The sequence below is a fragment of the Suillus discolor genome (assembly GCF_016758755.1).
Source record: "Suillus discolor strain FC423 chromosome Unknown F5147scaffold_156, whole genome shotgun sequence".
NCBI classification, from domain to species: Eukaryota; Fungi; Basidiomycota; class Agaricomycetes; order Boletales; family Suillaceae; genus Suillus; species Suillus discolor.
Window position 1 is genome coordinate 1 of NW_024541403.1, and position 24,384 is coordinate 24,384.

The 24,384-nt window shown below is 47.6% G+C and overlaps 6 protein-coding genes across 6 annotated transcripts; 2 read left to right on the forward strand and 4 right to left on the reverse strand.

Annotated features, from left to right (window-relative positions):
• Positions 1-3,009: 3,009 nt before the first annotated feature.
• On the reverse strand, positions 3,010-3,236 carry F5147DRAFT_544873 (uncharacterized protein; the record flags this gene model as incomplete). The annotated part of the gene is made up of 2 exons (XM_041430307.1): positions 3,010-3,132; positions 3,186-3,236. Coding segments are annotated over 2 exons (174 nt in total), but the record flags the coding sequence as incomplete, so codon positions are not given.
• A 35-nt stretch (positions 3,237-3,271) lies between these two features.
• On the reverse strand, positions 3,272-4,413 carry F5147DRAFT_588738 (uncharacterized protein; the record flags this gene model as incomplete). The annotated part of the gene is made up of 3 exons (XM_041432110.1): positions 3,272-3,445; positions 3,498-3,610; positions 3,726-4,413. 3 exons carry the CDS (start codon positions 4,411-4,413, stop codon positions 3,272-3,274), a joined length of 975 nt encoding a protein of 324 aa, XP_041284790.1.
• Positions 4,414-5,679: 1,266 nt separating this feature from the next.
• On the forward strand, positions 5,680-7,883 carry F5147DRAFT_588745 (peptidase S28; the record flags this gene model as incomplete). Its single annotated transcript, XM_041432111.1, has 10 exons — positions 5,680-5,926; positions 5,975-6,019; positions 6,072-6,366; positions 6,421-6,477; positions 6,604-6,788; positions 6,970-7,152; positions 7,204-7,225; positions 7,276-7,362; positions 7,410-7,497; positions 7,551-7,883. 10 exons carry the CDS (start codon positions 5,680-5,682, stop codon positions 7,881-7,883), a joined length of 1,542 nt encoding a protein of 513 aa, XP_041284791.1.
• A 3,421-nt stretch (positions 7,884-11,304) lies between these two features.
• Positions 11,305-15,951, reverse strand: F5147DRAFT_781825 (uncharacterized protein; the record flags this gene model as incomplete). The annotated part of the gene is made up of 13 exons (XM_041442702.1): positions 11,305-12,344; positions 12,395-12,630; positions 12,678-13,084; positions 13,143-13,367; positions 13,418-13,449; positions 13,745-14,118; positions 14,166-14,264; positions 14,316-14,396; positions 14,453-14,548; positions 14,625-14,737; positions 15,251-15,368; positions 15,420-15,738; positions 15,798-15,951. 13 exons carry the CDS (start codon positions 15,949-15,951, stop codon positions 11,305-11,307), a joined length of 3,294 nt encoding a protein of 1,097 aa, XP_041284792.1.
• A 240-nt stretch (positions 15,952-16,191) lies between these two features.
• Positions 16,192-20,532, forward strand: F5147DRAFT_748653 (uncharacterized protein; the record flags this gene model as incomplete). Its single annotated transcript, XM_041440093.1, has 13 exons — positions 16,192-16,338; positions 16,420-16,423; positions 16,900-17,090; positions 17,143-17,514; positions 17,565-17,758; positions 17,822-17,987; positions 18,033-18,181; positions 18,237-18,631; positions 18,680-18,856; positions 18,903-19,041; positions 19,098-19,753; positions 19,804-20,063; positions 20,464-20,532. 13 exons carry the CDS (start codon positions 16,192-16,194, stop codon positions 20,530-20,532), a joined length of 2,919 nt encoding a protein of 972 aa, XP_041284793.1.
• A 3,063-nt stretch (positions 20,533-23,595) lies between these two features.
• F5147DRAFT_729647 (uncharacterized protein) lies at positions 23,596-23,880 on the reverse strand. The gene has a single exon (XM_041439368.1). It carries the CDS (start codon positions 23,850-23,852, stop codon positions 23,697-23,699), a length of 156 nt encoding a protein of 51 aa, XP_041284794.1. The 5' UTR covers positions 23,853-23,880; the 3' UTR covers positions 23,596-23,696.
• Positions 23,881-24,384: the final 504 nt, after the last annotated feature.

Sequence of the window (24,384 nt, forward strand, 5' to 3'; positions counted from 1 at the left end):
CAGCTGTTCCAATGGTACATCAGTTAGTCAGTCGGCCAAATGTTTGACTCGGGCACACACATTCAATCAGCCGACATCCGCTGGCCTGTGTGGAACGGCATATTTTCAACCTCGGCTGCCTGTATTTTACAGACTATGTGACTGAATGGGCTCACCCTGGAGGTTGTCATTGGCAATGTGTAGACTATGAGAGCATGTTCGAGTCATAACTCCGCAACCCATGCAGATAGCAAGCCTTATTCAGAAGGGGTAGATGCGGGTGCTGGTGTACGGTTCGTCTCATTGTCGACACTGATTTTTCTCACTCAGGATGTGTCTTTCTCATCTGTCTGTCTGTCTGTCTCATTTGCAACATTCAGGCCGCTGTCCACTCGTTGCATGTTTCGCTCTTGTCGTCGTCCCACTTCTCATTCGCAGTTCGCATTCAAGCTGCTGTCTAATCATCCTCTTGTTGTCGTTGTCATACCGAGTCTCCTTCAGAAGCTTTGGTGCATGTTCCACTCTTAGATGTACTTTTACTGTCTGCTCATACCATGTAATGCAATACCGAAATGAAATGGTCTTATCAGAATTCATCACCAGATCAGAACATATAAGTAGTATTGGCATATCAATGCTTCTAAGCTCAAAATCTGCACTAAGGTACGAGTTACTTACCCAACTTCCGCCATCTTATCTTCAATTGAGTTTCTCAACCAGATCTTATAAGTTGTTTCCCCCGCCTTCCGCACACTGATACGCCTGGTGCACCTTTTGCAACCTTGTGCATCCTGGTCAGTCATTATCAGCCCTTATCCGAGTTGGGGAATTTTGGTGATGATGAGTGTCTTAATGAAGTTACCCAAGCAGATTGTTGATCGGCAGATCTTGACGTTGCTCAGGATGTGGTTCACCGGCAAACAGTCCATGATATATTGATGATGTTGGCGTTGAGTGCTATAAGTTTTATACAGATAGATGAATGAGCAAAAGTACGAAGGCCAAGAGAAGTCATGTGCGTCACAAGTTGGCAAAGAGATGCACAGATTATCAATGATAGGGCCAATACTATAAAATAGTCGTCTGTGCATCCGATATATCTTCGGCAGAATCAGTGTTGGCAGTGGCACCAAATATGAATACGAATATCGCCGACTTCTTGGGGATGAATTTGTCGTATCGCCAAGAATTCTTTTTGATAATCCAATATCTACTTCCATTTTGAAGACCAACAACACCGTGAAATGAAGCGGAGGTCGTCGTAGTAGTGAGGAAAGAACCGTAAGTAGAGAACTATGAACACGCAGCGACACGTCACGGTGACAGCATGACGCGGTGGACTTAGTGTTGAGCACGGGTGAACCTGCGGGTTGCTGAAGCCACACCGCACCCGCCACGGTACGGGTGTGCATCGACCCGCCAATTCTGCGGGTATGCACGGTGTTCGCGGTATACCGCGGGTTTTTCACAGACCCGCGGGTCATATAGTATTTTGAGGTATACACTGTAACAAGTAACTTAAGTAGAACTACTGCGCTTCCTCTTCTTCGTCTTCATCACCACCCTGAGGAAGTCCTGCGTATCTATGAGATCATGGCGAGACCAGGAACCAAGGCATAAGAAAGCGCGAATGGAAGCTGGAGACAACTGGTTGCGTGTGAAGTGTAGAAGTTGTCGTGCTTGTGAAAACACACGTTCGACTGCAGTTGAGGAAGCTGTGTATTAAGTTAGTGTCAAAGACACGAAACTTATTTTGTAAAAACAAACCTGGAGCGCTCAGGTAATCCAAAGCCATGCGGGACAGATTAGGATATTTCTTTTGTTGCGCAGACCACCATTTCAAGGCGTCATCCACTTTTTCGAGAGGTTGTTGAAGGTATTCGTCCAACTCATTAACGGGCTGAGTAGGGGTAGAGACGCAACCAAGAGAGTAGTCTCCAAACCCGAAAAAAGCTGTTGGTTCATTTGTCCCAGCCGCCATGGTTGAGTCTGTCGTTGTTACCACTATGCCCTCATAGTTCGCTGAATATTCTGCTCGAGTCAGTGCTACAGCTTCCTCAATCCATTCAGCGTCCCAATTCTGTTTTCGGAAGTACTCCAGTTTGAGTCCAGGGTGGAGAACTGTAATAGAACGCGTAAGTAATGAAATTTAACAACTGGGAGACGGTACAATACCCATAGCAATTCGGTATACATGGGATTGGTCCGTGTGGCGCCAATACCTATCCATCTTGTTTCGTGCAAGCTTCATTGCCGTCTGGATTGCAGGATGGTAGTCATGACGTGTGGCACTGTTTAGGTGGTCATCAAGCTTGTCCATAGCAGGAATCACAGCAGCAATGCTGGCAGAGTCTTGCGAGAAAAAAAGTGTTGCCTGTTTGTATTTCTAGCAAAAATTGCGAGAGTTAAGTTCGATAAAAAATCTTGAAAATGGACGTCACATTACCTCGAGCAAAGCTGTCACGTCACAAATAATCTGCCATTCTTCATTGTCGAGTTTGAATCTTCGCAACTTGTACTTCTTCTCCGCAGTGATTGCATCAATTGGTTGACGATATGCGAGAGCAAACACTAAAGTGTCGTACGTTGAGTTCCAGCGTGTAACAACGTCTCGGGGAATCAGCTTGGGTTTGAGTTCGGCATCCTGACATAGTTGGCGCCATGCAGGAAGGGCAATTGTAGTTGACCGTATGATAGCAAACGCAAGGCCCCGAACCTAGAAGCTCAATTTATAAGTAAATAAAGTACACTGAACTAGTGACGAACCTTGAATATAGCCTCCTTGATGGCGGCTGTCTTCTGAATCATCGCTCGTTGTTCATCATCAGGTAGTTGTTGGAGTTCATCAATACCATCATCAGGGTCGTTCTCAAGGTCAGCATCAGTATTACTACTGGTCGTCTTTTCATTCTCTGAGTCGTCGTCGTTATCACCATCATCATCGTCCAGGATAAGTGGAGGGCAGTCATCGCATTCGTCTGCTTGACATCCGATGCTCGAGTGAAATGGTGAAAGAAATGCTTTGGCAGCAAGTTGAAGAGTATGGCAAAAACACCTTACACGCTGCTCGGCCCTGAAGGAGTTATTCAGTGTCGCGAGCTTATCTACTTGCGTGTCGTTCGCTGCATTACTATCAGCATTAAGCGAGAGCATCTGAAAAATGAATGAGTGACAAATATAACATGATATAGTGTAAATTATCCTACCCGGTCAGTGAGACCAAAACGTTCGAGCATAGCTTGAAAGGCCCTCGCTAAGGCAACACCAGTGTGAGACTGACGACGAGTAATGTTTAGAACACTCTCATTGAAGGTACTGCGAGACAAACCTCTGCCAGCTCCACGATATCCAGGAGGAAACATAACATTTCGCCATTGAATTCCAGGTGCACTGTCCATGCCACGAATGCTCTATGATTGGGCGAAGTCCGCGCATCAGTGGCAAAGTGAAGGCGACCAGGATACTCCTGTGTTTATGTCGTAACCAGAAACAGTAGGCGACAAACACCAAGAACTCACTCGAAGTAGTTTTCCAATTCGGTCACTACATTTTTCAAACGAAGCCTTGATGTCCCGTGATAAGGTAAAACGTGAGGGGAGTTGGATTGATGGGCGACCAGCAGTGAGAAGGTCTCGAAGAGCACGATCATTGATGATATTCAGAGGCCGGTTAGATTCAGTGAGCCATTGAACAAGTCGAGCGCTGTCAAAGGCCCATCAGTCACATGGAATTTAATCAAAATGTACACACATACCGAACTTGCGGATTGGTATGGCTGTGATGCGAGTAATTGACGGGTTCTTTATCTTTGCGCGCAAATGCGGTGAAAATTGATCCGCTAGGCTGTAAGTCGGGCGCTTGCTTAGTAACACATGCGACTTTGACAGCCTCGTCACCGAAACAGCCGATGGCGTGGTTCTTTAGATTAGCAGTTGAAGCCTTATCTTTCGAGTCCTGGAAACGGCGAACACCTCCAATTTTTGTCTTGCATTTTTGTGCTGCACAGGGGAAGAAGTGGCAATTACGACCATCCACGTTCTGAACAGCAACACGATCAGTGTCAAAAAACGCATAGATAGGTGAACGCCAATTCTTCTTCAGTTTTTCTGTATTGAATCGGTAAGGCACTGACAAAATAGTATCAGCAGAAGTCTTACGAAGTTCCGCATCTAGGTCCTCTTCGTCGTCAGACTTTGTTGCCGGGCCCGTGTCAATGGCATCAACATCGATTACCGATGGTTCGGGAGATGATGGTGGCAGTGATGAGCGTATCTTTTTCGAGACTCGGAGCAAGACAGTTTTCACTCTCTTCAAAGGACGGGTAAGCACATCCACACTCTTCTGGCTGGCGGACTTCAGAGACGATGCTATCGAAGACGATTTTGACGAGTATGATTGGATGGAAGACTCATCAGCCTTTTTTGAGTGGCGCATGAGAGGAAGGTGAATAGTATTCTGCATTTCTTCACAACTCATTGGCCTTTTAACTCGTACAGAACCTAGGTACCACAAATTATTGCTTCTGTCCGAGCTCATGGGATATCATTTCACTGGCAAATCAGCATAGCTGGTGCCGTCGATTATCACTCTGATTCGACTTTGCTGCTCAATGAACCTGCGGTCGAAGTTCACATGGTGACAGCTCAGGAGGTTATTTATGAGTAATGAAATTTTGACCCCCGCACCCTCGGACAAGTCGGGGATCCACACCCGTCCAACGCCGTAAACCGCGACGAGAATGCACGGTGTACGTGCGGGTCTCCATAATCCACACCATACCCGTACCCGTGCTCTACCCTACGGTGGACCCAATAGCACACAATGCTAGCGGTTATTCGTGCTGTCATATTGTGGAATATCCGTATACCGTGACGTAGACTAGCAAATTTGCTAACCTCAACCATGATACGCACATTAATACCCAAAATTTGCCGCCATGATGATGCAGTATTCCGAGTCAAGCTTGGCATAGTAGTATCGTGCATGGTTTATTAGTACGTGCGCATTGGAGCGTTTGAATCGAGTTTTGTAGTTGTCAAGTTGTTGTTAAGTTGCAATTTGCTTGGCGCTTTGAAGTTCATTCAGAGTCCATATTAGGCCAAGTGATCGCGCGCTTGACCGCAAAGTCCGAATTTTCGCTGTAAGGTGTGTGCATCACCACCACAGCAGGTCATCGTGTGTTCTCCCACTGACGCATGATGTCCTGCAAGAATCAGACGTCGCAACTTCTCGTAAGATGTTCCCGTGGTCCAGCCTCGGAACCGGTCTCCGAGTCAGATTACCATGGCATTCAAACGGTGAGCGCCGCCAGCAAGTCGTTCAAGTGAGCTTCTAATTCACCACTGGCCTATCAGTATCGAGCATGTAGCAAGTAATATTCCAGGAGTTATCTACAACTATTCAAATTTCAGTCGTGCGAGCCACATATTCAGACTCTGGATGCGATAAGCAAATCTACACTGTACTGGAACTTCAACAGTTCGATGGGTGCATTTGAAAGCCATTGAGTAATCTGCTGCCATCTATGTAAGTCCAAATCCATTCTGTGCCCCATCTGTCACCGCGTCTTGCTTGCGAAGCAGGTAGCACATGTTTCAATCAGAACTTCGGAAGTGTGGTACCTCGCCGTGGCTATAAAAGGTCTTTTCTCGACCATCATCATGTTGTTGAGTGCCATCCCTGTCATCAATGTTCAACATGATGTGGGCCCTTGCGTCGATGCTGCTTGCAGGTCCTGTCCGAGCAGCTATCCCCAACGCAATGCTTCGCGGCATGCCTTCTCTCCCAAAAATTCCAGTGCCAGAACGTTCGTTCACTTCGCCGAATGGCACAGTACTCCCACCCATTACGACCATCTATTACTTTGATCAGCTCATCGACCACAATAATCCAGACCTCGGGACCTTCCAGCAGCGGTATTGGATGAACTGGGAGTTTTACGAGCCCGGTATGTCGTGAGGATAGAGGTGCAACTTCGAGTAACGTTGCATCGCAGGTGGCCCCATCATCTTGACGACACCCGGAGAAGGTCCCGGGAATGGTCAGTTTACCATCCTTAATTTGTGACTTTCTCTCAAGCACTTGATCTTTAGGCTCCGAGGCTCTCATTACCAATGACACCATCAACGGTCTCATCGCTCAACAACAGAATGGTGCGGTCATCAGCATCGAACACCGTTTCTTTGGCTATTCCAATCCATACGACAACCTCACGTCACAATCTCTCGCGCTCCTTACCATCCAGCAGGCCATTGATGATCTCGAGTATTTCGCGAATACTGCTGACCTTCCCATGCCTGGGGGTGATGCTGTGAAACCAGGTCAGGCCCCTTGGATACTGACGGGAGGAAGCTACGCAGGGGCCCTCACAAGTTGGACGATGGTCAAGTGAGTAACTTGCCAGAAGTGAAACGTTTGTTTCAGTTAATGATTCGTGTACAGCAAACCAGGACTTTTCTGGGCCGCACATGCATCTTCTGGGGTCGTAGAAGCAATCACGTACGTCATTTTATTTAAAATCACTGTTCCTGTCTCATTGGTGTGATTTTCTCCGACCGTTATGACCATCGGAATATATTGCAACATGGCCATTCATTGAAATGGGATTCTATTCGACCAAAACAGTGACTATTATGAGTATTTCACCCCTGTTCGCGAGTACATGCCGCAGAACTGTTCCTCTGATGTAGAGGCAGTGATTGCCCACCTGGATGAATTGTACGCAGCTAACGACACGGCTGGAATCCAGACCCTCAAGGAGGCATTTGGCCTCGGCGATGTTGTACACGTAGATGATTTCGCCGCTGCAAGTGAGTCGTCCTTGTCCTGTATTCAGGCTTATGTGATTGCGTAGAACACACAGCATGGTTGGCATGTAGTTTATATTGCACTCACCAGCGCGCACAGTTCCTCCTTTTCTTTTTGCGACATTCTTTTTCTTAACTTCTTCTTCTGCTTTCTTGACTCGACTGACTTTGCTTGGGCCAACAGTTCAAAACAACTTGTTCGACTGGCAAGATCTGCAGCCTGACGTTGGCCCAGGGGCCATGTTCTTCCAGTTCTGTGATGCACTCGAGGTTAAGAACGGTGTCAGTGCCGGACCTGAAGGATGGGGACTTGAACACGCCATCTACTCTTGGGGAAATTTCTGGAATACTACATACTACAAATATAGTAGGCGGTCCCTTTGATTTCCGATTTACATGACTAAACTTGATAGTAAAGTGTGTGGATCCGTGGATGCTGAGTACGTATACCTGGGATATAGTCATCCGGATTGGCTGACTGCGAAGCTAGAACTTGTTTTGGGACGTATAACACGAGCCAGCCCGTCTGGACTGATGTTACCGTGAACAATGCAAACAGATCGTGGTTTTGGATGGTGTATGTATTCTCATTAGTTCGAATATCCACTCTGACAATTATCCCAGGTGCAATCAAGTCGGATGGTACCAGGTTGGCCCTCCTGAGGGCCAGCCCGCAATCGTAAGCCGCATCCTTCAACCCATTTACACCGAGGTACGTATATTGATTGCATTCAAAACATGAGCATTCTTCAATATAATCTTCAGCGCCAATGCGTAAACATGTTTCCTCAAGCGTTCGCCTATCCACCTCAGCCGACCACCACACAGACCGACACAATGTATGCCGGTTGGAACATAAATGTTCCACGTCTCTTCTTCGCCAATGGCCTGCGCGACCCTTGGCGTGAATCAACTGTCTCTGCTGATGGACTGAATAAGCCTAATAATCCCAGCATGCCGATTTATCAGGGCGATGGATTCCATTGCTCGGATATGGACACAAAGAATGGCATTGTAGACCCAACTGTCGCGGCCGTCCAGAAAGCAGGATTACGGTACATGAAGGAGTGGCTTGCTGAGTGGACGCCGTCCACATGATAACAGATTGAATCACCAGGACTATGGTTAGGCATGTTGTTTATATTGTAGTCATCTACGTTTGGGAAGAAGTGTCGATGACAATACAGAGTATATTTCATTTCTCGAGGCTTCCGGGGACCTAGGCTGCAGCCACTCCATTTTCTCTGCACCGTATGTGATTTCAAAGGCAAGACACTTCTCACAATCTGTTCGCGAGCCTCAAACAACGAATACACACACCTCTGCAACTTAGACTCGGAGAAAGACACAATCTCCTCAAAGTCCACCTCGACCGTACTTAACACCACGAACCTCCAGTAAACTGTCGAATTAAGTCGACCACAGGAATGATGATTTTGGGAGTGCGCTGCCACATAATGCTAGGATACACCTACAAAGGCTGCTTCTTCACGTGGCGCCCAAAGTTTACCACCGTGATGCAGTACTCCGAGTCAAACTTGACATAGTAGTATGTGCATGGTTCACTACGTGCGCATTGCAGTGTTTGACACGAGTTTTGTCAAGTCGCAATTTGCTTGGCGCTTCTACCATATTAGCATGGCCAAATAAGATTCGATGACAGATCCTGTTCAAGGGACAAATTGTTAATATTTAAAATGATTGGGTATACCTTAAGATGCATAATCAAAGCCAGAAAATGTCGACATGTGCCGTTGAAATTCAATATGTTATGTGATGTCTGATTTCGGTAATTTTGGTGATGCGGTGAAGGTTCAACGATACAGCGAGGCATGAACAATGCTCCTGACTGTATCTATAAATGTTGTAAGGTCGCGCGTTGCCTAGTCTGCTATACTTGAGACGACAAGTGCGTTCAACCCTAAAGGGGAAGCGAGTGCAGCAAGGATCTAGTAGTAGGCGCCGAAGGCGCTACTGGTTGGCGAATGCGAAGCGCGGGAAAGCGCAGGTGCGCGCGAGGCGCGGGAATGCGCGAAGCGCGGGAATGCGGGCGCGTGTATGTGGAAACAAGAGAGGGTATGAGTGAGTTTGCTTAAGTGATGATAAGACACTAGACAAGAGGTGAGAGATGCAAGCTGAGAGATGTTATATGCGAGGTGCCAAGTAATAGATTTCAACTATGCTCTGCTGGGTAGTAAATGGGTATCGTCGTGGTTTGGTGGGTGAGTAAGTGCGTAAGTTAGTAATAGTATGTACTGCTGGCGCTTAAGTATGGTGCCTAAGCGCTGTCATGTGGAGCCGAAGCGCTACCGAGTAAGGTATGTAAGGATATATGTAAGTAAGTGTTACGCACTCAAATAGATCTGTTAGGCGGAGCCCTAAGAGGGGCGTCGTCCGCTAACGTTCGTGACATAACCGGAAGGATCCGGTATAGCAAGTGATACTGGTGACGGTCGTGTCGGCAGTGATCACAGTACGCGCGTGTCACATGACTTCTGAGACGGAGGTCTTAGAAGTCGCTCAAGGTAAGGACAGTCTTGTCCGAACGATGAGGTCGATCGAGGTAGACTTAGCCGCGAAGAGCGACTAAGAAAAGATACTAGAGACTGAAGCTGAGGGGGCTTCAGAGGGAAGTATGTTCCAGGGAAGATTGAGTAGATTCAAGTTAGAGAATCTAGTACAGTGTGACCGACTACTTATACTAAGTGGAGAGGGTTAAGGGCAAGGCTACTGCACAGTAGGTAAGGGTAAAGGGGAAGCGAGAATGGTATAGGTGCGCTGGCATCAGAGCCGGATTAGTGGTGGATGGTCGAATGTGGAATGAGACCGAGAAACGTTGGAACGGACCAACGGTAAGAATACAACGTGCGGGAATCCGCAGTCAGGGGAAACAGAAAGAGGAAAGCCACATTGGTGGCACGAGTCAGACCGAGTCATAGGTGCGGGACCACATTGGTGGTCGAATCAAAGGAGGAACGTGCGTGCACGTGCATAGAGGCGGGCGATGCGAGGGACGGGAACGGTCCCGAGGATCCGGTCAACGGAAAGGCGGTAAAGGAGGACGAGCCGGTAGATGGTGAGGGCAAGGATGAAGGGAAAATGATAGGGGGGCCACGTGACCGATGTTACTTGTAACAGTAAGGGTCCATGATAAAAATAAAGATGGAACAATATGCAAATGTGAGAAATGGAAATATACGCACTAGGGAACTTGGTGGACAGTGGATGGATGCTTCCGGATGGCTGGCGCTATAGGGCACTCAAGCGCGGGAAAGCGCACGCGCATATACATCGTGAAGCACGGGAAAGGCACGCGCGCGAGTTGCGCGTTGCGTGGGAAAGCTGTGCCTCGTATAGGAATAGCTGTGGATAGCATACAGAGTGATGCTACAAGTTCGTGCCATGTACTCCCTAGTGAAAACTGCAATATTGCACAATGAGAGGCACGAGTCTCTACAGCGGTGTTTGAACTTATCTGGGCAGGCTATACTGTGATAATGATACATTATAAAACTAGTAATGTCAGTGTGAGGGTAATACATGAATCATTGAACTACCGAGAATTACTAGGACGTATAGCAGTGATGTATCAGTGGAGGATCCTACCAAGCAGCTGCCAGTCCAGCTTCTTGGCTTCCATCAAGCTTAGTCAAGCACGTACCTTGCTTCCTTTTATTTTTATCCTGTCTTCCTATGCATCTTTTAATTTGTCAGCACCTATTTTCAGTTATACTGGTGCCGGGTCATGCAGCCCACCAGATAATCTATTTTTATCCTATCTCCTATGCATCTTTTATTCGTCAGCACCTATTTTCAGTTATACTGGTGCTGGGTCATGCAGCCCGCCTCCTCGTTCGTTCAAAATCTTCAAATCCCACCTAGTCACCACTCCCTTTATCTTAGACGTCTGTTGGTTTAGTGTTTCACACACCATAATTCCTTTAGATATTTCTCTACAAAAAATATTGTCATATTAGCGCTTATCGATTCCTCAGGTGACTCGAACATGTTCAAATTTCGTGAGTAGGTACTATCCTGCCCTCCCAATGGCTCCACCATGCTTGTGTACCACCCCCGAGCTAGTAACGCTTGGCCCAGCCCAACCTTAAAGAATGTGTGACCTAAGATCTATGTATAGAGATCCGAGTCAGTGATGTATCAGTTGAACTCAAACGCTGCAGAAATTCGACTAAGTCCACCAAGTCAAAAGTCAATACTTTGAGTCGGCTGCGAGCTTGGGCAGTTCAGTCCTTATTATGGGTTTTTCATTCATACAGAATTAGATGACGGACTCAGAATGAGGCATTGAGGCATTAACACGACGGACTCAAGCAATACATACAATGTAGTACACGAGGAAGCCGATTATGGTATACTAACGACCGAAAGAGATGAAAGGATGAGCTACTGTGAGAGGTGAATGAAGAAACAAATGTTGGAGTGTCACTAAGAGGGCTGTTGCCGGGCATATTGTAGTACTGGGAAAAGAGCAGCTATGAATGAACACGAAAGAATTTACCTAAGTTGTACCTATGGCATTGGCAGCAGCCGCCTGGGATGACTGGAAGCGTTGTCGTTTACCTCGGCCTCCCTCGATGGGCTGTGAGTTCTCAGTGGGTAGGACCACTGCACCCTCCCTCTTCTGACGCTTTGCAGAGACTGTCTCATTGCTCTTTGTGGACTTGCGTTTAGCAGCCTTCGTTGTCGCTGGTAACACCCCACCAACTGTGGCGGGCGGAGAAGGAGTGGCCATAATAGGTTCCATGGTGGGAGGTTCAGGCACAACTGAAGATGGTTGCACAGAAGGGATTTCTACCGAAGTTGGAGAATGCGCGAGAGTAGAAGTTGCCATGGGAGCAAAGGGATTGTTGTTTGGGGCAGAAGCGTAAGAATTGGCAGTTGCAGTTTTTGTGAGAACGGATGATATATGGTGAAGACGAGGAGGAGACGCTTGGCTCTGCAAAGTTGTGAGGGCGTTGTCAGAGTCGTGTCCCAAGGGACCAGCAGGATTAAGGTCTCCCAATCTCGAGGTGGAAGTTAGAGGAGATAATCTCGAAGAAGCAAACCAATCCATTCCAGAGGAAGTGGACGAAAACTCCATTGGAGAAGAGGGAGGTAACAGAGATGGCGGCTTGTAGTTGGGCGGCATCAGTAGGATTGTACTGTTGAAGTCTAAATCAACGTCGTCATCTTGAAGATCGGGGGGATCAAATTGGAAAAAGTTGTAAGTGGATTGCAACCGGGATGGTACTGACACCATGAATGATGTATCGGTAGTGAGCGATGTATCGGGTGAGACAGTAGCAAGTGATGTATCGGGTGAGACAGTGGCAAGTGATGTATCAGGTGTGGAAGAGGATGCAGAAGAGATGGTAGCGAGTGATATATCAGCTGTGACGGAGTTATGGGAGTTATGGGCTGGCAGTGCCTGTGTGTCTGATATATCAGCTGTGACGGAGTTATGGGAGTTATGGGCTGGCAGTGCCTGTGTGTCTGGCAGTGATGTATCATTCTGGTCAGGCGTAGTGGTTCCCTTTGATAATAATAATGCAGCGTCGGCTACATCTTGATCAGCTTCAAACAGAGACGCCAACCATTAGATGACTCACGAAATGCTCGAGATGCAAACTCAAAGTAAGGCACCATGATACTCTCCTCAAATTTCGGATATGCTTGATTGAACCGATTGCCAGCAAGGGTTGTTCCAATATGCAGGCTACTGACATCGAGTTTGCCGGCGTTTGCAGGGTCAGGACCAGCTAGTAAGACGCTGAATGTCCATCCCGTCAAATTGTGTAACTCGGTGAAAAACGTGGACAGTATTTCTGTAAGTCTGCATATAACCCTGCCTACCATCAGTGATAATGAAGTGAGATAGTCAGCGTCACTCACAACTCCTTCGGCACCTCCTTCTTGTCAGGTATGGCTTCTTTCTCTTTCTCCCTCTTTTCCTTCATCTCTTGGGCCAATTTCGTGACCTCTTCCTTCACCTGCGCACTTTCGTTCTCCCAGCAGGATGCTAGTTGTTTGCGGACAACCTGAATCGCCCGCTTTTTGGCTTCAGGTGCATCAACTGCGTTCTTCATGGCATCAAGTTCCTCCTTGACTGCAGGCTGGACACACGATGAGTAATACTTCTTGGCATAAACCTCTGTTGCATTGAGGGGGCGCGATTTCTTTTTGCCTGACTTGATGGTGATATCGCCAATCAGCTTGCTGACGATGGTATTCCCAGCGGCGTTTGCCCGGCGGCCTATCTTCGAATTACCAAAGTCATTGCGTAGTTTGACCATCAAACACTAGTTTCATACATGATTAGCCAATATTTCAATACATTAATTAGGATACAAATCTTACCGTCTGAAGGGCATCCCTTGCCTTAGCCATCTGCTCGAGTCTTGCATTCTCATCAAGGGGCTCTAATGAGCCTTCCAGAGTGATTGGCCAACATTCTTCCCACTTCTCGAAAAAGGGGGGCCAGAAAGAGTTGTAGTTCCCTTTTTTTTTACACTCGAGAAAGCTTTCATGGTAGGTGAGCACAAAGGTTTGCTGCTCCTCCGAGAGCCAACTACATGGTGCCATCTTAAATGACTACTCGTCAGTGTACTAACATCAAGGTAATCTACACGTACTTTTACTGATTTGTCGCATCGTGTGAGATGCTCTAGATAAAAGTTAGACACAATGAAAAGGATCAGTCAGACGTGTACTGATTCCTTCAGCCACAGGCGCGATAAGTACTCCCAGAAATGGTTGTCCCATTGCGCCATGACCAGACCAATAGACTCGGAGATAGTACATGAGCATCTTCGCAGAAAGATTTGCGCATAGCGTGTTTCACACTGCAAGTTGCTGTCACCAATCGATAGTCCCATGGACATAGATAGAAGTGCATGGTACTAGTACTAGGTAGTAGGTACACTAGGCGGGGAACTTGTATTCCTGGTACCACAATTCACCCTCCATGAAGGCAACCGCTAGTTCACTGTCTCCGCCTTCCGCCAGACGCAACAAGATGTCTTCCACCATCCCTACCATTTCCCTCATGAATTTGCAGACGGCATCTGCAGCACGCCACTCATCACAAATACCACACATCTGAAGGATACCATCCAGTCCGCCGTTCGCTCTGTCAATAAAATTTTCGAAATTTTCAATAGCGTGTTCGAAGATAGATTTGTCTCCGCGCCCAGTAGGATCTAAATCGGGGTCAGGCATAGTCTTGGAGTACTCGCCCATGAGGAGGTCAAAGAATTGTCGTGGAGATTTGATATGCGCCATGAAGTCGTCCTTGGCATACCTGACCACGGCAATGCAGTCTTGTAAGGTTTCACTGTTGCTAATGTCAGTTACATTGAGATATGTAAGTCAAACCCGCACGACATTGGTTCATCTTCGTCATCCAAAGGATTGTTGACCGGACAAAGTTTTTTTTCTTTGCGTACCTGACACCGCTTTGCTAGTATAGCCTCTCGACACCTGGAATTCTCGATTAAAGCGACTCAAAGACACCGTTGGTGTATTGCTTACTTTAGATAGTGTTGTCTACGCTTGTCTCTTGCAGCTTGTACTCTATCTTGATGAGTTTTATGAATAGTTGGGCATACCATACTGAAGAGCAGTGAAAGTCAGAGGGAAGAACGCAGCATTTAAAACGAAGTACTCACATTTGTTTGGACCAAAACAATGAGTCTTTGATTTGCCAATGAAGCACACGCGCCGATGATGGTCGGACCATAACACATGGTGCATTGAGGGACCCGCTGCCTCAATGAAATGTTGATATAAAGATACCTATGTGTATGAATCAGTATGATATGCATTGCAGCGAGTACTTACATTTGTTTAAACCAAACCTTTTTAATTGGTGAATGAAGCACCTGCGAGGATGTGCGAAGATGGTCGGACCATAACACAATCTTAAGACGTTGTGACTGAGAGAGACCTGCTAGCTAGGTAGAATGCTAGTGGAAAGATAAGTGTGAGTGTGATATGTGTTATGGTAGTGCTGCCTCGCGAGAAATATCATTCTGGACTTACCTAGTGTTCAAATGCCCAAGTCCCCCTAAGTTCTAGTAAAGTCAGTAACAAGATCGTCCTTGACAAAGGTTGAACCGATAATCAATCAACAGCAAGTAGTCATGCAGATATTGTAACAAGACAGCTAAGCAGGATGACTTGTAGAGTGACATGGTCCTTCACCGAGAACCATTCAGCTAAGATACAGGCTTGCAATGGCGAGAATGATATGTTGTAGGATGCGGTAGGACCAAAACATATGGTAGGACCGAAACTTAGAATTAAGTGTTATTAATAGCTAGCCTATGGCACATGGGCTATTTTTGTGTGGGTTGTGCTTCCAAAGGTGTTCTGTTCAAATTTTCACTGTGCTCCTCTGCTTGCTCGAACAAATATAATAGCTTGGTATTGACAATTGCGCAGTGTGACTACTAAGACTAGACTACCTGTGCCACCTCGCCGCGTTCTATGGCGCGCTTCATAATCCCAATACCAAGCTCAAGAGATTCTGCCTTGTGATATATGGCGCGTGAAACCCCGAGCACCTTGGGGCCAGTAGCATCCCTGTCCAAAATGAATTAGTGAATGAAATGAATGGAGCACGTCTAGACTTACCATCCTGAGAAGACCCCAATATAACGACCCCTCGTTATGTAGTACAGTGGGGCGGTGACTTCAATGGGCACATTGAAGTATGTGCCGTTGTGATACTGAAGGGTGGAATTATCAGCGAGGGACGTAGCTGCATTAGCAGCATCCTCATCGTCGGATGAGTCCCCGTCATTGAGCGCGAGGATGATGATGGGCTCATGCTCATGTCCTATGGCTGGGGCGGGGGCAGGAGCAGGAGGAGCTGCAACGATGGCAGGGGAATCATCTGGAGCAGATGTGGGATCTTCACTGCCCAAAGGAGCTGTGAGACTGGCAACAGGCCCTGCGACATTGTTAAAACAAAATTAGTAATAATAAATCAAAGAAACCAGGCGGATCCACCTTCGGTAACATTTGGACTGGTGCCAGCCTGCAACGCAGCTGATATTGCTGTCCTGTCGTCGAGACAAAGACCCTGCAAGATGCCAATGAGGCCATCCAGTCGAATGGACACCATAGTGTCCGTCTGACTGGAGGGAGATGGGCTTTGAGACATGTTAACGAGGCTGTATATTGAGTGGAGGAGGATGCGAAAAGTGAATGATACATTACTCACTGGGACAGGTATTTATGCAGCAAGTGCTCTCGTAATTTGATCCTCAAGAACTCATTGTAAGTCCATGGATATTGATCAGAGGAGGTGTGGTATTGACTTATGGAACGACTCGGACATGAAATCTCGGCTGACTAAGCTCATGCGGATCAACAGTGACTCGGATTCACCGTCGTTAATGCCATGATCGAGATCATGATCAGACTGCGGATCATTCACCTTGCCGTCGTCCACGCCATGATCATAATTGAAGCCTTGATTTCTGTTTCGGACGCAGCTTATATGGTGTCTGCTGCAACAGGTGACCAGCTTGTTTCTACTCTGAGGACGGTGAGTTTTGTGCCCATTAGAATTATTACATGGAGCATTTACCTCTTGAATTACATGTACAACTCTATGTTCTATTCCGAGCCCAGTGAGTCTTTATTCTCCTTGTCATTACATGGAGTATTTACTTACTGCTTGAAGTATCATGATTCTCTGTGCTTCTTTTTGGCTTTGGAGTCTTGAACGCTGGCCCTGGTCGACGACTAGGTGTAATGTCGCAGGGACGCTCAGCCAAGAGTTCCTGGATTGAACGTACTCGTTTCATACCCTCCGCCGCTAATACTCCACTGTTGCAGTTACGCACAGTAGGAATCACTACTCAGGGTCGCACCCAACTACATACACATTATGTTCCCGCTCCCTCTCTCTCCATTTTTGACTCCTCAGATGCTGGTTCTGACGCAGGCCCGTGGGATGGTTGGGATGAATTGTCCCTGGAACAAGAGGAACCACAAGAGATTGATTGTCGGCTTGACAAATGCAAACACACTGCTGCGGTGAGTATCGTCGGCCTACAATTATCACACAAATTAAACATCATATATCAGGATACACCATTGCTAGCATGGATTCCCGAGCGTCAGGCCTTCCTGGATGAAACCTTGCGCCTTGAAGGTCGTGGAAATGCAGGGATCTCATGTCGTTGTGGCCTTGCTGCACCCCTTTTCAGATGTCGTGATTGCTTCGGCACACAAATGTTTTGTCAAGAGTGCGTGCTTCAAAGTCACGCGAATAACCCTTTGCACAGGATTGACGTACGTACACATTTTTATTTGCTAATATTAAAGACTGACAGGTCCCTCTAAGATGTGGAACAACTTATTTTTCCAGCGCAGCACCCTGAAACAAATGGGTCTTCGTGTGCAGCTAGGACACGAGCCAGGCGAGACATGCTACAACCCTCGTCCCTCGGCTGGTGATGACTTCGTTGTCATCGACGTCCATGGCGTGCATGAGATCGCACTGGACTTTTGTGGCTGCGCAAGCACTCAAATCCGCTACAAGCAGTTACTTCGCGCACAATGGTATCCAGCAACTACGTCGGATCCTCGGACTGCTGCAACCTTTACTCTACTGGAGCACTTCCACATCCTGTCTTTCGAGAGCAAGGTGTCAGCGTATGAGTTCTACCATTCACTAGCGAGACGAAACAACAACGCGGGCCTGTCGCACATACGAGTAAGTAGCCACAATGTATCAGTCCTGCGAGTTACTGACATGAGACTTAGGATCGTTACTCCGCATTCATGCGTATGATTCACGAATGGCGACATCTCAGGCAACTCCATCATGCAGGGAGAGGCCATGACCCTGCTGGCGCCAAGGCCACGACTGCGGGTGAATTAGCCGTGCTGTGTCTGGCATGCCCCCATCCTGGCAAGAATCTACCGCAAGACTGGCAGAATGTGCCATTATTGGTTAGGTATGTAAAAAAATAAATTCAGCAGCAATTACAACTGATGGGCTGATGTTATTTGTAATGTAGGTGGAAATACGCTCTATTCATTGCAATTGATGCCAACTTCCGGCTCAAACGCAAGGCAGTATCTTCGGATAATAGAGATCCCAGCCTGAACTCTGGGTGGGCTTATTTTGTCGAGGAGGCGGCGTACAAGTCATATTTGGCTGATCAAGCTGGCGCAAAGCAAGATGTAAGTAATATTGTGACATGCAACGTTTGACTAATAGTATCCCAGCGCAGTACATGTGTTAGTCATAATGCCGTCAATATGGCAGACACGAAATCTTCGCATGGCCTGGCGGCAACAGGCGTTGGCGCAGTCGATTGCGCCAGGCATGACATGAAACTTGCGAATGGGGTCGGTGACTTGCAGAAAGGCGAAAAGTGCGTTCAATTTTTATCTAATGTCATGAGCATCGCTGATAAATGGGATATATAGATACATTAACATGGATTATCTCGTGTTCTCGGCACTCCTGGCCTTCGCGGTAACGATGATCAATATTTCTTACGACATTGCATGCCAGTGGCATAAAAATCTTTGGACACGTATGGAAGCTATGCCGCCGAGGTTACACATTTCTCATACTTCCATGACCGTCCGGTTTTTTGTTCCCAAATTCCATCTGAAAGCGCACATTGACCAATGTCAACGAAACTTCTCCTTCAACTGGTCAAAACACGTGGGACGAACCGATGGCGAGGCTCCTGAGCGCGGATGGTCCAATATAAACCGGGTCACGACGAGCACAAAGGAAATGGGTCCGGGATTGCGTCGTGATACCCTCGATGATCACTTCGGGGATTGGAACTGGAAGAAAGTTACGGCACTAGGTCTGTATTGTTTATCTGTTGGAATATTTTGGGCTTATTCGTTAATAGGCCGGACTCTCTTGCGCAAGATCAGTGACACTGTTAAGTGGAAGAGGGAGCATGGGGAAGGACTGGCGGAGCTAGAGAGGACCATTCAGCCTATGCTCATCCTTCAGTGGAGGAAAGAGGTCGAGGCTTGGGAGGAGGACGGCTCTCAACGTAATCCATTTGAGAGCCGATATGCTCGTGAGTAATGGTATTTCTTTAGAGTTCACAAATTAATGTCTCCCAGCTATCACACAAGCCGCAGTGCGTCTACGGCTCGCTGAGCTTGAAGCCGACGAACTTCAGGCTGGGACCAACGTCTCCCTACATACCGACATTTCTCCAACTAGATTAATCACCACCGGCATTGACCTCCAAGACCAACAGTGAGTATTTCTGTTCAACCAAGCAAGTTCACCGCAGTAACGAAGAACTCAACAAGACAGCACTTGAAGACTGATATGGCCAATGCGTCTCTTCACCCCACGGACAAGCAGAAGACTGCTATGCAGACCCGTGTCACTGCCCTTCAACGTCGGCTGGATGCTTGGGCTCGTGTCCAGGAGTTATATATGCCCATCGTGTCCCAGTTTCATCAACGATCTTCAGAAGCTGGCATGACGAATACGATGCCGCTCAAGCCCGAGAGCTTTAAGCTGTGGCTCCCGTCTGAGCTCCAACCAACAGTATCATGTGACAAGAAGCTGGCTGCACACGAATGGGACCTACGGCATGCACAGGCACAGGATGCTCTCAACGAGGTCCGTTCACATCTCCGGCTTCGGTCTCATATGTATATCTATAAAGATAGAAATGTGCGCGGTCAGGCAGCTTCTACCCGTGCACAGGCCCTCATCGAAGGCGTGGAGATGAGAAAACGGGCTAGTGTTGACAAGTATCGACGTGCGCGTAACGCTCTGTTAGCTCTCGGCTATCGACTCGATAAGTTGGGCTGGGACATTTCCCTTCCACCACTCTTGGATTCAGATGTAAGACCTATGGGCGATATGGAGAGACAAGGCACTGGTACGATCTCTTGGATCTGGCTAGACTCACATGTGGACAATAGCAGCTCAGAAAATGAGCGCGTTCAGGATTGTGGGTCTACTAATTCTAGTTTGATATGGTATACTGATGACATCTCTTAGGCGTTCGAGTAGAGTGGTGCAAAGCGCGCGCACGCGCAAACCGTTGGTCGGAAGAAGTTGAACTTCTCCTCGAGGAGATGCGGAGAGTTATAGTCTTCTTGAAGTGGCAGGCGGAGTGGTGGGGTGGAAGGCATAGCTCTCAAGCCTCGGAGTCGGCGGCTGAACAAGAAGGGCTGGCTGCGTATGCATGTCGACAGGCTACGCTGCGTCTATCCCTTGTCGCATCCTTTCAGGCCCTATGGAAAGATGTACCGAAGTTTGTAAGCACCACCTTGGAGATCCCACCGGACAGTGAGGATGAACCTACCATCGACGTGCAGCCCCTGTTGTATAACTGATACATCACTCATGTACTTAACACTAGGCGTTAATATATTTATATCTTGCACTAAACATAGCTTGATCACTAGGAACAAGATCAGGATGACCAGGTACTGATGACTTAGGGATCTGTAAGATCAAGAATGCCAGGTACCAACAACATACGAGATCTGTAAGATCGAGAATCCCTTGCTTCATATTCTATGCTCAGTCTATTGGGGGACTTATTGGGGGACTGTGCAACCCTGTACATTGATGTATCACAGGTCCTACAGTGCAGAGTGATTCTTGTATTACCCTTAACTACATGTGCGAGTACTTGATACATTACTCCCCCAGCTACTTGTGATCTGGGCTTGCAACTTCAGCGGGTCCACTCCAGTTTTTGGCGCCAAGTTACGAATGTAACTTCCATGCTCTCGTTCTCTGTGCAGATGATGTGGCAGTCAGCAGGATCAATCGCAAGGGCCCAGAGTGTTCAAATTCCAGATTTTCTGAATACAACATTCTCCTTCGGTTCTACTCCCATTGGAGAAAATATCTTGCCATATGATTCAGTGACCATTCGTCATTTATTGGGGAAGGCTGTGACGGTCCGGTACCATGCAAGGAGGAGTTTGGATCTGCAGCAAGAACATTCATGGAACAGAAGGTCGACATGCCACCGGACCAAATACCATATCTATGGCTGCTCAATGGAGTAGCGCGTGGCTGATTAGGACTGCTTCTGTCTGCTGCATGGTCCTCGAAATGAAAAAGAATCAATAGCCTCGTGTGTTGGGCGTCTGATCAATCCAGGATAAGATCACCTAACGCACACATCTCTACAGTTTCGCCGCACCCACGATCCTTCTACCACGTCTACCCTGACCTCGAGTCAAATGTCTCAGCTCGTTCCAAGCCCCACACCCATTCGAGAGTTTAGAGATCATAGGGCCATCGTGACTGCAGTCTCAGTTTTCTCCAATAGACAAAGTATGGTTACCAGTTCAAAAGACAAGACAGTTCGTCTGTGGGACTTGAAGACAGGTGGAGTGTCGAAGAAAATGGTGGGGCATTCCAGCGAGGTGTGGGCATTGGCGGTATCACGAGATGGGCAATTGATCGCAAGCAGTGATACCAACGGAGAAGTCATCACCTGGCACGGAGAAACTTTTGTTCAATCTTCCAAATCCAAACCCCACTCTAGTCGAATCTACACACTGGACTTTTCTCCTGATGGTACCATGCTGGCAACTGGTTCAAGCGACTCCACGACAAAGTTGTGGAGCACAAAAACATGGAAGCGACAAGGAAGTCCAATGGACTGTGGTAGTCCCGTTCGTTGCGTTCGATATTCGCCGTCTGGTGAACTTCTTGCAATTGCAATGGAGAGCAGGATCAAAATTTATGATTCAGACACCCGAGAATGTGTTGCAAACTTCAAGGGTCACACACAACATAACACGTCACTCGCGTGGACGTCTGATGGTACACACCTTTTCTCAAGCGGCTCCGAGAAAGATCCCACTATATGGGAGTGGGACGCGTCGACCTGGGAGCAGGTCGGTGATTCTTGGACAGGCCATACTCAGGCGATCCATGCCATTGCCATTCACCCTGCTGGTACACTCCTTGCTTCCGCATCTCTTGATAACCACGTGCACCTCTGGTCGCTGTCAGATCGGCGAAGCATCATGATATTCAAGCACTCTCACTCCACGTACTGCGTCACCTTCTCGATGGATGGGAAGCGTATCCTCAGCGGAGATGATAACGGGCGGGTCTCAGAGTGGGCGGTCCCCAGAGATGTTTTGCCAAAGGATGCTATCAAGGAACAGGTGGCGAAGGTACTTTCTTCTTGGTTCTCTGGTCCTTTCATAATCTCATCTCGCGTTTTTTGATTCAAAGGTTCAATGCTCCGATTTAAAGGCATGCTTCCAATATTGACTTGTGTAATACAAGTTTAAGTCGAGCATGCCCCCGCCTTCATACAGATCCTGGCCATCGACACGATCATCCATGATGCATGCATCACAGGGGACTTGACTACCGCTGAACAATTACTCACACAAGAGATCGAAGTTGATGCTAACAGCCATACCTCCTATGCCAACCGCTCATTCGTCATGGCGAGATGACTCGACTGGGATCGCGCACTTGATGATGCAAGCAAGGTGAGTACACTGGCACCCCCCATCGTGTCCTCCTTAGCGTTGACCGTGACATAGTCTGTTAGCATTCAGCCTTCATTGTCAGGCTATATCTCTAAGGGCATCGCCCTCTGCGGGAAACAACAGATCCGAGAAGCGATGACCGAATTCGACCTCACATTCACGTCCACCGACGGAGATTCACTGACGACGCAATTTCTTTTCTTGATCAAAGTAGGTGAATATGTTACTCGTATTCGATGCTTCATTAGAGGTTTTCAGGCCATCGCATTGTTCAATGCAAATAACCATGAAGAAGCAATGCGCTTCGTCCAAGAGCTAGCTGCCCGTCCCAACGCCGATCCTCTTGCTGCTCGTGTTGTACAAGTGAGCATAATACACTTCACCAAGCCCAGGTTCGTATGCGCACTGATTTTTCTGTGCTTCGCACATCAGGCATATTTGCGAGTCCAGCTGGGAAACATTGCCATGGATAACACCCTCTACAAAGAAGCTGTCGACCACTTCACTGCCGCTGTCAATGCTGGCGCATTCTTTTCCAAGTCAGACATTCATTCCATGTACGAGGGTTTTGTCGTGGTACGTTGATATGACTCGGAACAGTCATAATCATCCATACTCAACCGCGTGCTTGCGCAGCTGTTTGGCTGGGACCTCAAGTCCTTGTGACAAAATGTGAACCAGCAACGATGCCACGCACTCATTCGGGGAGGTCAATTTGGAGCAGCACTTGAATCATATCGATACATGATGGACATGAGCAATGAGCCCACGAAGGCTATCTTCCTTGGTTGGATCCCTGGTACGTCATAGTCTTTCAGTACTGATGTCACCCGTGCCATGATTCTCTCCCTCATGCTACCCTCAGCTCTCAACGAAGAATGGAGGGAACTCTGCGTTGCCAATGGAAATGCTGCCCTCGCCACGAGTGGCTTCTCGTAAACCTTGAAAGACAGAAATTGAGTAGTTCTCTTTTGTACCTTAACATGATTAATACTTGTGTACACACAAGTTGCCTTTTGTGCTCGTATTGATGTGAATGAGGAGGGCATGGTACAATATGTCAAGGCCAATATCGCCATATGCTTCGTTGAGTTGTCCAAAGATGTGCTTGATTCTTGGTGTGCTATCCGGGTGGATTTGTCTTCAGGTGCTGGTTGAATGCGGACTGACTGTAGGAGCACAACATCTCTGGATCTGCCAGATGATTGCAGTACTGTTGGTACATGCCAATCAAGTCTTTGATATTATGTCGACTAGGTTCGCAGGCACTCAACTCTGCATGTCAATTTTTGACATCTTGTATTTGCGAGCAGTTGCGCGACGTTATTTACGGGGTATGTATGCTATGATAATGTGATCGTCGACTCAAGACACAAACGCAAACTTCTCGGAGATCACTGTTAGAAAGCCATGTAGCTACAATATGTCTAGGATTCTGATGTTCATAATGTCAATCGAAGCCGTGTCTCTGACTTGCGCAATGATATTATGGTCCGACGCGACCCTGTTGTATTCTCCAACGTGTTGCTGCGCTACCAAAAGTGCGCTGAAAGCCTGCCCAAGGTGAACCATCAAACACAATGATCGCGAGTGAACATCCGAGTCCACTGACAATTCCTCTTCTCCAGGTGAATCGCTGGACAACTCGGACTCGGACTCGGACCAATCCCCTACGCTCTCCCCTTCGTCCGGAAAGGTGAGCTGCTCTGAAAAATCACGCAGCCCAAGGAGACGACGGTCCCATGGACGGATAAGAAAGAACGTCTGCTGAGTGGGCCTTGCGCGCGAGAATTGAATTAGGGCCTCGTCCGTGGTGATCACCAAGTCCCGAATCCCATCTGCTTTCACTCCATACGTAGAATGAGCAGCAAGACCCCGCCTTCGTTTGACTTCCGTGACACGGAATGCGATGCAAGGTAGACGGAGTCTGCAGTTTGCGAAGAAGGGAGCATTCATGTTCTCGAGCAGGTTATAAAACTTTGAAGCTGAATCCACAGCCACAATGTTTCGCAGCAAAGAGACCGCTGTCTGAATGTCATCTTCAGACAATGATGCTGGGGAGCATGGCGGGGTTGCATATGAGATGATGTCGGCTGGAAGGCAA

Excerpts from the sequence above, each read along its gene's own strand:
- F5147DRAFT_729647 (XM_041439368.1), bottom strand. The coding sequence starts at position 23,852 with ATGGTTCACCTTGGGCAGGCTTTCAGCGCACTTTTGGTAGCGCAGCAA.